At 44.6% G+C, this 12,033-nt stretch overlaps 2 protein-coding genes across 6 annotated transcripts; one reads left to right on the top strand and one right to left on the bottom strand.

Moving 5' to 3' along the window:
* Window positions 1–480: 480 nt before the first annotated feature.
* LOC119312846 (RPM1-interacting protein 4-like) lies at window positions 481–3,731 on the top strand. 5 transcript variants are annotated; one of them, XM_037588620.1, is made up of 4 exons: window positions 481–766; window positions 1,972–2,457; window positions 2,626–2,808; window positions 3,516–3,731. In XM_037588620.1, exons 1-4 carry the CDS (start codon window positions 764–766, stop codon window positions 3,546–3,548), a joined length of 705 nt encoding a protein of 234 aa, XP_037444517.1. In that variant the 5' UTR covers window positions 481–763; the 3' UTR covers window positions 3,549–3,731. The 5 variants fall into 5 exon arrangements, with proteins under 5 accessions (XP_037444517.1, XP_037444516.1, XP_037444514.1 ...); XM_037588619.1 differs by having other exon boundaries at window positions 1,969–2,457; XM_037588617.1 differs by having other exon boundaries at window positions 1,966–2,457.
* A 215-nt stretch (window positions 3,732–3,946) lies between these two features.
* On the bottom strand, window positions 3,947–9,708 carry LOC119312845 (conserved oligomeric Golgi complex subunit 2-like). Its single transcript, XM_037588615.1, has 12 exons — window positions 9,194–9,708; window positions 8,183–8,389; window positions 7,415–7,751; window positions 7,155–7,316; window positions 6,684–6,783; window positions 6,389–6,598; window positions 6,176–6,290; window positions 5,490–5,696; window positions 5,216–5,317; window positions 4,836–4,958; window positions 4,611–4,745; window positions 3,947–4,259 (listed from the first exon to the last, which is right to left on the bottom strand). Exons 1-12 carry the CDS (start codon window positions 9,674–9,676, stop codon window positions 4,146–4,148), a joined length of 2,295 nt encoding a protein of 764 aa, XP_037444512.1. The 5' UTR covers window positions 9,677–9,708; the 3' UTR covers window positions 3,947–4,145.
* Between the last annotated feature and the right edge of the window lie 2,325 nt (window positions 9,709–12,033).

Below are 12,033 nucleotides of genomic sequence, written 5' to 3'. Positions count from 1 at the left end.
AACTGCAACAAGTATGTGACTGGACTCAGTAGTAACACCTCAAACAACACAAGGTAGTAACACCTCAAATCGACAGAGCGACAAATCGCTGTAGTCAGTCAGTCAGTCAAAGAGATGTGAACTCCGGCCAGCTAGCCACAGCGACAAATCGATAAAACAAGTGTAGTCTTCATCAACCAAAGAATGGCATCACATCATATCCATCAAGGAGCAGACGAACATTTTTGCCCGCAATAGCAGCAACTAGAGATTACAGGAGCAACAAAAGCAGTATCCATCAGACTTGCATATATAGTCTACACAAGCAACCTTCACTCAACTAGTACACAGTGGGTACCAAAAAAAAAACACGCTCAACTCAACTACTTTCTCATCGCCAAAAAAAATTGTTGACAGGTTACCGGCACAGCGCTGCGCGGGGTGGCGTGCTTTTAGCTACTGTAGATAGGTAGCCAAGTTAAGGCGGACACCACACCATGATTGATGATGGAGACTCTACTCCCTCTCCCTCCAGGCTCCACCACACCACACCACAGCAGGCGAGAGAGAGAGAGAGAGTATTATTATTAAGGCCATAGGTAGTAGCAGGAACAGAGATCATCAATCACAACGGAGCCACCACCACCACCACCACAGCCTCCACTCTCCACCGCATCCGGCAGCGGCGCGCGGCGGAGAAGCCGGTCCGGGGAAGCAGGCGAGCGACAGGAAGCAGCAGCACCGACAGCAAGAAGAAGAAGGAGAAGAAGAATCGGACGCCATAATGGTCAACCAACCACGACTCTTCTCCCCCTCATCTCCTCTCCTCTCCCAGCTACTACCTTTTCTCCCTCGCCTAGTCTCGCTAGTCCGGTCCTCCTCCTCCTCCTACCCCCTCGCCCTGCTGCCGCCTTCCTATTGGCCGGCCCGATTTCCTCCTCATCCCGTTGAATGACGCGGCGGTCGCTCCTTCTCTGAATCCCATCCATCCAGCCATCCAGGAGGCCGGCAGGGGCGAGCGCGCCGACGCCCTTCTCCGGCGGAAATGGCCGTAAGTCCCCATCCTCGCTCCATTGGTTGGTTGGTTGGTTGGCCGGCTCGCCGCCGCCGTCTCCGAGGTGTGGTGGGGGTGGGGGTGGCCGTGCTTGCTTGGATCCGTGGGTTGACCGGTGCCGTGGGAGGCGAGCAAGGGAAGATTCTTCCTCTTCTTGGGCCATGTGGGATTTCTTCTTGGAAGGAATCGCCTTCGGATTGCAGATATGCCATTCCTTTTCTTCCCCAGTGCTAGATTTGACCAACTAGTCAGTCGTATTCTGCTTGCTGGATTGCCTGGCTGGTGGGGACACAGATTGCCCTGCGCCTCCATGGAATCAGTTTGTTCTCCATGGAATTAATGTGCCGATTCTTCATTTTCACCGAAATGGCAACCAAGATCTAGACTTTTGTTTTATGCATCCAGAAATGTGATTTTGTTGCGTATCCGGTGGTACAAGAGTAGTTGGTGGCAACCCTTGTTTTTGTTGTCAGTACTACTTGATTTGATGAAAATATGTTTGGTTGAGCAAAACTGCAGTTGGCACTATAACAGATAATATGCTAGCAGGCGAGGTCAAATAGCAATGCTTATTTTAGTGATGATTAGTCAAATGGAACACCCCTCTACATCTTATTCATGCGTGTGTGTGTGTGTGTGTGTGTGTGTGTGTGTGTTATACTTATATGAAACAAAACATGCTCAAGTGGCAACATCTTGTATTGTACTCCATTATCTTATCATAATCTTGTGTTCAGAGTAGATTACAAGGTTCAGTATTCTGTATGCTCTGAACCATTATCTTATCTCTTTGTCCAGTTGTGTTTTTGGTCTCTAGAGTTCATTTAGTATGCCAAGTGCATTGCCTAAAAAATTACGCCTCTTAATTTAATCTGCTCATCACATGTTAATTTATAGTACTAACAAGCTGCTTCCTCCTTCAACCTTACCAGCAGCAGCATCAAGGGGTTCCTAAATTTGGGAACTGGGAGGACGAGGGCCAAGGCTACACGCAGTACTTCGAAAACGCCCGCAAATCTCCAGGAAGGCCCGTCAACCAGAACGATCGCAACCAAGGCGCTGCACAGGCACCCCCGAACGACCCGCCGTCGGTCAAGGCCTCCCCCTTGAGGCCGGGGTCCGAGCCGGGGCTGCGCAAGAACAGGGACGAAAGGCGTGCCACCCGAGAAGACGACCTCCGTCGGCACGAGCCCGCTGCCCGGAAAACGCATGCCGAGTCGCCCAACCATAGATATGGTGACCAGAGCAACTACGAAGGCGCTGCGAGGAAAGCGAGCAATGAGAGGTCACCCATCCATCCTCGGCAGCAGGCAAGGCTTGCAAACAAAGGTGGGGTTTCATCTCCTGTTGCGGATCGCAGGGGTTCTGCTCCCACCACGCCTGGAAGGTCCAAGATGAGGCCAACCGGCCGCGGCGATGAAACGGTAAGGTCCTGGATGCTTCTGTGAGCCTCAGTCAAATGAAAACCATTTCTTCTTTGTGTACTGACTATGAATGAAAAAAAATATTAAGCAGAATGTAATTGCATTGTAAGTATTACTGCTGGTACGCGTACTTTCTGAAGTGCTGGTGTGTGATTTTTGCACGTGCAGCCCGAGAGAGGATCAGCTGTGCCGAAGTTTGGAGACTGGGATGAGAAAGACCCTTCGACTGGTGAAGGTTTCACTGACATATTTGAGAAGGTGAGGGAGGAGAAGCAGTCCGGCGCGGATACTGTCGGCACCAGCCATGCATATAAGGACCGCTACAACCAAGGGGACAGATATGAATCTTCGGTGAGTCCGCTTTAATCTTGTGTACTGCAGCTGGTTTCACCAAAATTATTATCATGCATGTGGAGTAAAGATTCCCTGTTTTGCTTGTGGAACTAGTTCTCGCCGCTTTCATATCAGCAGCATTGGCCATTGAGAATCAAGATGGTGCACCTAGTATAGCTAGGTACCTAAGATAACCGATTGCTTCCATCTCCACTGCTTTTAGAGATCATACCGCCATGCTTAGTTCCACTCCACAATAACTGAAAATTGGCCAAGCACTAGTTACTTTCAGCGGTACAATCTACAGTTCCTTAGAATAATTGTTGCAAAATATTGAATACAAGCTCAGCAGTTCCACCATGCTTTTGTTGATGTTGGTTTCACTTTCACCACAAATGCTGTCATACATGTGGAGTAAAGATTCTCATGTTTTGCTTGTGGAACTAGTTTTCACCGCTTCAAGCATTTGGCCATTCAGAAGCAAGATAGTGCACCTAGATACCTAAGATAATTGCTTGCTTCATCTCCAATACTACAATCTACAGTTCCTGAGCAGAATAGTTGCAAAAATATTAAGTACCAGCCCAGCAATGTTACTTCTGGACCTCTGGTAGAGTACTTGCTTATGGTAGCAATATCTCAGCCGTGTTCGGTTCATTGAAAATGTGATAGTGTCGATAAATCGCATCTAATAGACGGTACGTGTGTGTCTGCTTCTTTTTCAGGGCTGCTCATGCTTCAGCTGGTTCAAGAAGTGACACCCACCCTGCCTGTAACATACCTGTGGCGATTGTATCTTTGTGAAATGAGTAGCCAAATCTGTTGTTATTTTGTTGAGATGTTATGTTATAGCGAGACATGTGTCGGAGCATGAATTATTCGCAAGGCTGTGATTCAGCATTTTTTTTTGAGCATTTGTAATCAGTGGTTGGTTTCCTGAATTTTGCAACAATTGTCTCATTGCTGGATTCAAGGGGAAGCAGGTTGGGAAATAAGGGCGATTTGTAAAACTTGTCACAAGCCAACCTTAGTAAAGGCCGTGAAAAAGAATCAAAAGGCCTTGCATTTACAGACAGTAGTTGATATTCTGATCTTACAACAGCTGAGCAGATTGTCCGGTGAAATTCATATAGTTATTCATCAGAGAGAAAATGTATGATACACGTTTCGAATATATCGTTGTAAAATCTGGATTCTGGAGGTGACAGACTAGTAAATTCAAACAATGACAGCGATCAAAGGTCCAGCGCTCTACTACATATAAATCTCCAAACTAATGAACAACACCAGACATATCTACGCAATCCCAAGGACCTATAGGCAACATGTTCTATGTACTGACAGTATGTTTTACATCAAAACTGGATGCTATCTTGCTTGTCTTTAGGGGCGACGCACTGCCAGAGAGATCTGTAGGATTCGATTTCTCTCGCGTCTATTCCCAGGGTGCGAAGGTTCCGCGCATATTCCTGCAAAACAATGCATGTGAAACGATGTGTCAGCAGCAGCGCAATGCACGTCTGATACACATGTACTTTCTAAACATGTTTAATCACATAAGCTGCCTCGACACTTTGTCTGCTATGTTCTCTGTTCTACTAAATAGAAGCATTTCTGTGTGTAGTGTAGCAGAGATTGCCAATGTTGCAAGTGTCGCATGCAGAAAACGGAGTTCAGGTTTGAAGAAACTGGTAAGGGAAAGAATATTGTACATAGAAAGAACCAAAAGGGGGAATGCCACACCCCCCAAAAAAAAACAGTTGATGAAAGATGGATCTATATGATTTATGAGAATGAGCGTACAAAGACAGTTAGCAGACCTGAATATCAAGGAATAGCTGCATGCAGATCTTGTCGGTGTCAGATATGATGTTATCTGAGGCATCAGTACTACCTCCTATTCGTTTCTGTTGTCCTTGGCGCAGTCTTTGCAACGAAGATTCAGTTTTCCTTGCCTTCATATTGAAAAGATGCAACCTGAGTAACTCATAGGTAGAAAGGTAGAACTGAAATTTCAAAGGCAGGCGGGCAATCCTTATACTTACCACATTGACTACTTCGGATACCATGTCATAATAAGTTGCCGTGATCTTGTCTGTCGAACCACGGCGCAGCTTAGTTTTATCATCTTCTGATAAATAGTGCACACGATCTCCTTCAAGAAACACCTAAGAACGCAAAGGAAAGCTCATAATGAAATAGCATAAAATGAAAATAGCACATGAATCTGTTACAGAAGTTGAAACGGGGCCAATAAATTACAGCACACAAAATAGGCATATGACCATAACTCAAATGCAGACCATAAAACTAGTAAATGTAATATGACCTTGCTCAGAAGAGAGCAATAAACTCAGAAATTTTAAGCTAATAAAATGCTGTCAGTTGAACAGAAACAGAAAACCAAACATGGAAGTTCATTCACCTTAAGTGGATGCAAAATCCCAGATACATACGGAGAATGCCTCACGGGAAGTTTATTGGTCATCCTATACGTGGCTGTTATTCCCTTCAGGTGTTTCAGATCCTACAATCATTTCAGAAAGAATGTAGTTACAATTAGAGAACAATAGGAACAGTCTTAAATGTTCCATTGAATAAAATTATTTACAAATGCAAACATTAGCTTCTATATTCAGCACAAGGTATGTATGAGTATGATGATAGTATTGCCCTCCTGTTGGCATCGGTTCACTCACCTCATTAGACCTTTTCACTATGACCCCAATCATGACATCCATTATGCTAGGCAACAACTCCTTCAAAGGCTCAACAGCTTGCAATATACTTTGTTTCACAAGGGTAAGTACTTCAATGGGGCACGATGCTAGCAATTGATTCACACGTCCCACAAAGTCGCCTGATTCTGAAAGCTCGCCAATTACAGCATTTACATCATGCATTACCTGCACATCAAATTATCGTAACACTTTAATCCAAAGAAAAAAAATCTGTCAAGCCTATAAACTGCTACGTGGTCTGCTCAACATTGTTTTATAGCATATTCAGAATGTAACAACGACTACAGAAGGACGGGCCAGGACAACAGGAAGGCTGCACCTTGCCCTTTTATTGCCTCGTAGTTGTCAATATGAACCCCACCATGTATGATGCTGGTAAAACTAAAGTACAAGTAGTCAGCCAGTCAACTTCACACTGACTTTGAGCACTAAATGTTTAGCATGGAGTTAACTAATTACCTTATTGTCAACTTAATTTCATAAACCAGTAAAACCACTAACTTGAAACGAAAGCATACACTCAAAAGAGTAACACATGGTGTACACAGCTAAGATGATAACACTCAGTATTGAGAAGAAGTGCTAGGTCTTGGTCACTTAAATGACATGGTAAGACTTCAAATAATTCTGTAGATGTGACATACATATATGAAATCCTCCACAGGTACAGAGAGTGCCCACTCAGAATCTGCAGGAGAACTCGAGCTCCCATCAGAAGCATTACGTGCAGCCAGACCAGAAGAAAGCCATGTTGTATACCTTATTGTGCAAGGACATGGAGGAAAATAAAAGGTCAGCCTCCGGATGATAAATCATGAAAAGCAAGTTAAAAAAAATACCATTTGTGATAGTTATACCTTGAAATAAGCTGCAAGGACAATCGGAGGAATTTATCAGAGTGAGAGAAAACAAGAACATCATCACTCCAGCAGGACTGCAAGCTTTCTAATAGCTTAATACTTTGCTTCAACAATAATGTCTTCTGCTTCATTTGGTTCTCATTCACTCCGACAGGGCTAATTGTGGCTGTAAGAGCACCATCAAGACCACCAGCAATTTCCTGGAATCTTGTGTAGTTGAACCAGTAGAAATGAAGTCAGAAACATAGTTCTGAAGTGTGTGTATAACACTAACAGAGATATTTATGCTTACCTCAGTGAAAAGTAGACACTAACATGCCACAGTCGCATGAAATCTGTGTAAGCAGGCTCAGAGCGGAACTTTGTTATAGCAGACTTGGAAGGACAGTAGCCTACAGAAAAAATAATAGGTCAACCCTGAGTTCAAATCATTGTAAGCATCATCCTCATAGAACTTAGAAATGGAGATGTGTTGTGCTCTGCAACTCTCTGTAACACAACAAGTAATAGGATACAATGCAAACTTCAATGCCAACACCATCGCTAGCTGATTCTAGCACTTGATTACGTATCAAGGTGCTAGAGACATTACTTGCTCAGCTGAGCAACGACCTTCTTCCCTTTCACCAATTTAATTGTCATTACACACACACAATCAAAAACATACAATAGCAGGCTTTGCAGGCAAGCATAGTATTGTAGTAGACTTAGCAGACCAAATCACAGAAAACAAACCACTTTGTGCCAGAATAATTAAGCATACCTTCAAGAAAGTCAAGAAACTTTAAGCTCGCTTTGTAGTTTCTCAGGAACTCTTTAGGTTTTCCAGGAGAACAGGCCCCAGGCTTTCCCTTCATGATTGCAGAATGGACTTCCTTGAGTATTGAATTGGCCAGAAAATCAAAAATATGAAGTCCAGAGTTTGCTGCAAATGAAACAAAAATCGATAAGATGTTATCTATCTAAGTCTATATGCAGCATTTAGGCTTCATCAGAATATGAAGTAACAGAATTTACAGCTACCTGATGAAGATATTTCCAAAATAAATTTGCAATCTTTTTCTACACATTGCATTATCTGCTCATAGTCATCCTCCAGGTCATCAGAAGATACCCCAGAAACAGCTTTTGCATAGTTTTGAGGGACAATTTTCTGAATCAATGGGGAGACCACTGTTGTACGGAAAAGCTCTTCAGCTGAAGATGTGTTGTCAATGGCAGCATAAGCGCGCAAGCAGTTGTATATTACTTTTGCGTCCCGATGTTCTAGACCAACCACAAAGCAACGCTCCAAGCTACCATCAAGTAGTTTTGTAGCACCTTGGACCCTCTTCTCCATGTTCTCAATAAAAGGAAGGTTCTGTACTGCCATAATGTAACAGAATAAGAATCATATATATGTTGCATTAAAATGTATATGATGTATCCAGTTAGATATAAAATTAGTGCTACCAATACAAAATTGGGTTGGTACTTTGGCAGTTTGAGATAAGGTTCTAGCACAAACTTCAAGAAGTGAATGAACTTAATCATGGCCATGAAATACAACTGGCTATTTCTCGTACTTTATTAAGACGTCATTACACATATTATGATGACAATGTACACTGCCCTTTCAATGGTGACACACATACCAAATATTTTCGTGTGAACTATCTGTAACCATTTTACGTTGTAATTTTCCTAGGGTTCTGTTCGACAACTTGTATAAACTATAGAAAAATTCTACTATATATTAGAAGCTAGAGATGCCCAAGGAAGCAAGGACCAGTAGTATCTGTTGGCACAAACCTGTGCGTGGCTGATGTAAAATTTGAGTCGGTTCATCTCGCTTGCGATTCTTTCTAACAGAATGCTTTGTGTTTCTCTGACATCTGTCCCTGCCTCCACATTTGGTGACGTAGTATCATTGCCAGGGTAGCCCTTATCAACTGAACGATCTTCAATATCTGATGAATCAGATGGTGCTGTTGGTAATTCCTTGATCAGTTTCTCAACCTGAATGAACAAAACAAACCATTAGGTTTCATAAACAACGCGACATGAGCTAAAGCAATTTGGTAAACACATATCAAACTTGCTTTGATGAAATAATTCTGGAGGGTCAACGGATGACAAGGCAGAGGAGTTATTCCATTGGAAGGAAACCGCAGCATCATGATACGCCACAAATTTTGATAAGTATGCAGAGGCATGTGACCGTTTATACTAAGTGTGAAATTTTAGTCAGTAATTTATTTATGCGGTCAGACCCAGCAGTGTTAATGAACTAGCTACATTGGCATTTAGATTTCAGACACAATGGGCAAAATCTCTACCTAAAAATGAAACAATGGCTGGTACAAATTGGCAAACATGTACTATCAGACTTGCTTCAGTGGCCAGCTTGATAGAAACCCTCTTGATGGTCAACGGTTCAATGGCAGAGATTTTTTTTATAGCCAAGAAAAAAAATCTCAGCATTACAATGTGTTCTGATGATAAGTACGCAATGACATATGAATATATGATCATTTATACTAGCATTATGATATTGTTGCAAAATTGGATGAGTATGCAATGACATACTATCATTTATTCTAGCATCATGATATGTCACAATTCCGATGATAAGTATGCAAGGACATGTGATCATTTATACTACTAGGTGCTGAAACTGCAGTGAGGTGAATGAGATGATGCATCTGTAGCCTACTAGTTATGCAGCCGGATCCACCACCAGTGGTATAAACTGAGGTACAGAGGGGCGAATTAGCCACATTGGAGTCTGTTCAAAGCGGGAGCGGGTCGGAGATCGGAAACCTTGGAGACAACGTGGGAGGTGTCTAGCAGCAGCTCGAGGAGCTCGCGCGCCTGGGTCGCCGCGGCGCGCTGCTCGAGCCCTGCGCGGAGGGCGGCGAGCGCGGCGGAGGCGGCGGCGCGGAAGGCGGCGACCTTGTCCCTGAGGTCGGCGAGCGGGGCGCGCATGCGGGCGGCGGCGGCGTCGACGCCCTTGAGGCGGGCGCTGAGGCCGACGAAGTCGGCGTAGTCGCGGTTGATGAGGCCGACGAGCTCGGCGCGGAGGGCGGCGAGGTGGGAGCGCAGCTCGGCGGCGAGGCTCTCGAGAGGCACGTAGGAGCGCAGCTCGGCGACGTAGGCGTCCGGGTCGAAGCCCGCGCGCAGGAAGGCCTCCGGCCGGAACCACGGCGGGTGCGCCTCGATCGTCTCCCCGAAGAGGTCCTTGGCCGCCGCCGGCTGCGGCGGGGCGGGCGCGCGCGGCGGCGGCGCGGCGGCGAGATCCGCCATGGGGTCGGGTGGGTGGATCTGGGAGTGCGGTGGGTTTCAACGGAGATCTAGCGGGTAGCGGCGACGAGACGACGCTCCATTTCTTCTGCTACGGAACGGAGGCTGGACCGTCGGCCCGGGTTTTACTGCTTGGGTGGGCTTGATGCAATTTACAGAACCGAACTTCTTATGAAATTTTCGAACTTGTCACAACAAAAATGAAATTTTCAAACATTTTTCTGATTTTTCTTCATAAAAAGGGAAAACTGATGGAAAAAAAACTGGGCCATAACCTTCTAGAGGGTTCCGGAAACCGGAAAAACCAGGGAACAAAACCTACTAAATAGGCCGGAGTTGCTCGGCTCGTATTTGTGCGATACGCGGACAATTGTCGCAGCAAGCGGCAAATAGGACATGCCCTCTTGAAAGGATCAAGTCAGGTGCTTCTATCCTGCCAGGAAAAAAAAGATGTTGTGCTCGGGAATTCTTAGGAAAATGGTGTTTCGGCTCTTGAGGGCAACCAAAATACCTAGGGCGTTTTGATTGGACTAATAGACCGAAATCTCTACTCCTAAAGGGGGAGTATGTACGTCGTTCGTTCGTTTGCTCATGACTCCGTAACATCTCCCCCTACACCCCCCGCCCCCACGTTCCGCCGATTTTTTATATCCCTGTAAAAATCGGTGGAGAAAACCCCGCAAAAAAATCACGTGTTCAATGGGAGTTTGTGTGTCCTTGTTCCCTCCTCCTAACCCCATCGATCGATCCAAGAAATTTTCTCTCCCATCGATTCCTTTCCTTCCTCCTGTTTCAGTTTTTACTACGTGCTCTTTTTACTTCCCCAATATCTATATATTCCCGATTTTCTAACACAAATGATGGCTCTTCTCCGAAAATTCCTCGTTCTTTCTCCTCAAATGTGTTATTGTGTGCTCTCCAAATGCTTGTCACTTCACGCGACTACCTTGGGGTAAAATGGAGTAGAGAGTGGACGAAAACAAACAGTGTGTACAACAAAATGAAGTATAACTAATGGTTGGGGCGCCACCCTGTGGCGTCGCCTGAGCGAAAGCTGGTGGCGGGTGCGATGCGCCCCTTTCACTCACCTTTTTGTACTATATAGTGTTATTGCATATGACCCAAAGTACAACAATATGAAAGTATGGGTACATGTAAGTTGGTGACTGGAACGATAAGACAGATGATACATCTCCAACATATCTATATTTTTTTATTGTTCCGTGCTATTAAAGTATCGTTCTTGGATGTTTTATACTCAATTACTAGCTACTTATATCATTTCTGGGGACTAACCTATTAACATAGTGCCCAGTGCCAGTTGCTGTTTTTTGCTTATTTTTTACTTCGCAGAAAAATCAATACCAAACGGAGTCCAAATGCCACGAAACTTTTTGCAGATTTTTTTCTGCCCACAAGACACCCAGGAGGCCAAGGAAGTGCACCAGAGGAGGCCCATGGGGCCCACTAGGCACCAGGGCACGCTAGAGGCCCCAAGCGCGCCCTGGTGGGTAGTGGGGCCCACTGAAAGCTTCTTCACCGACCTTCAGCTCTATAAATACTCTAAAATCCCAAAAACCCTAGGGGAGTCGACGAAACACTTTTTCAGCCGCCGTAAGTTCCAGAACCACAAGATCCAATCTAGAGGCATTTTTGGCACTCTGCCGGAGGGGGCAATGATCATGGAGGGGTTCTTCATCATCACCCTTGCCCCTCTGATGATGCGTGAGTAGTTTATCACTGACCTACGAGTCCGTAGGTAGTAGCTAGATGGCTTCTTCTTTCTTTTTATCTTCAATACACTGTTTTCCTTGATGTTCTTGGAGATCCGTTTAATGTAATTAATGACTTTTTGCGGTGTGTTTGTTGGGATCCGATGAGTTGTGAGTTTATGATCATATCTATCTATGATATTATTTGGGTCTTTGCTGAACTCTTTTATGCATGACCTTTATAGCTCGTATTTTTTCCCCGAAACTTTGGTTTGGTTTGGCCAACTAGATTAATTTTTCTTGCGATGGAAAGTGGTGCTTTGTGATGGGTTCGATATTGCGGTGTCCTCACCCAGTGACAGAAGGGGTAGAGAGGCACGCATGTATCGTTGCTATTAAGAATAAAAAGATGGGGTCTATTCCTACATGAATAGATCTTGTCTACATCATGTCATCGTTCTTATTGCATTACTCCATTTTTCCATGAACTTAATACACTAGATGCATGCTGGATAGCGGTAGATGTGTGAAGTAATACTAGTAGATGCAGGCATGAGTCAGTCTACTAATCTTGTACGTGATACCTATATACATGATCATTGCCTTTGACATCGTCATAATTATTTGCTTTTCTGTCAATTGCCCAAC

The sequence above is a fragment of the Triticum dicoccoides genome, chromosome 5B (assembly GCF_002162155.2).
Source record: "Triticum dicoccoides isolate Atlit2015 ecotype Zavitan chromosome 5B, WEW_v2.0, whole genome shotgun sequence".
Lineage (NCBI taxonomy): Eukaryota > Viridiplantae > Streptophyta > Magnoliopsida > Poales > Poaceae > Triticum > Triticum dicoccoides.
Note: the sequence above shows the minus strand (reverse complement) of the source record. Positions and strands in the feature narration are given on the sequence as shown.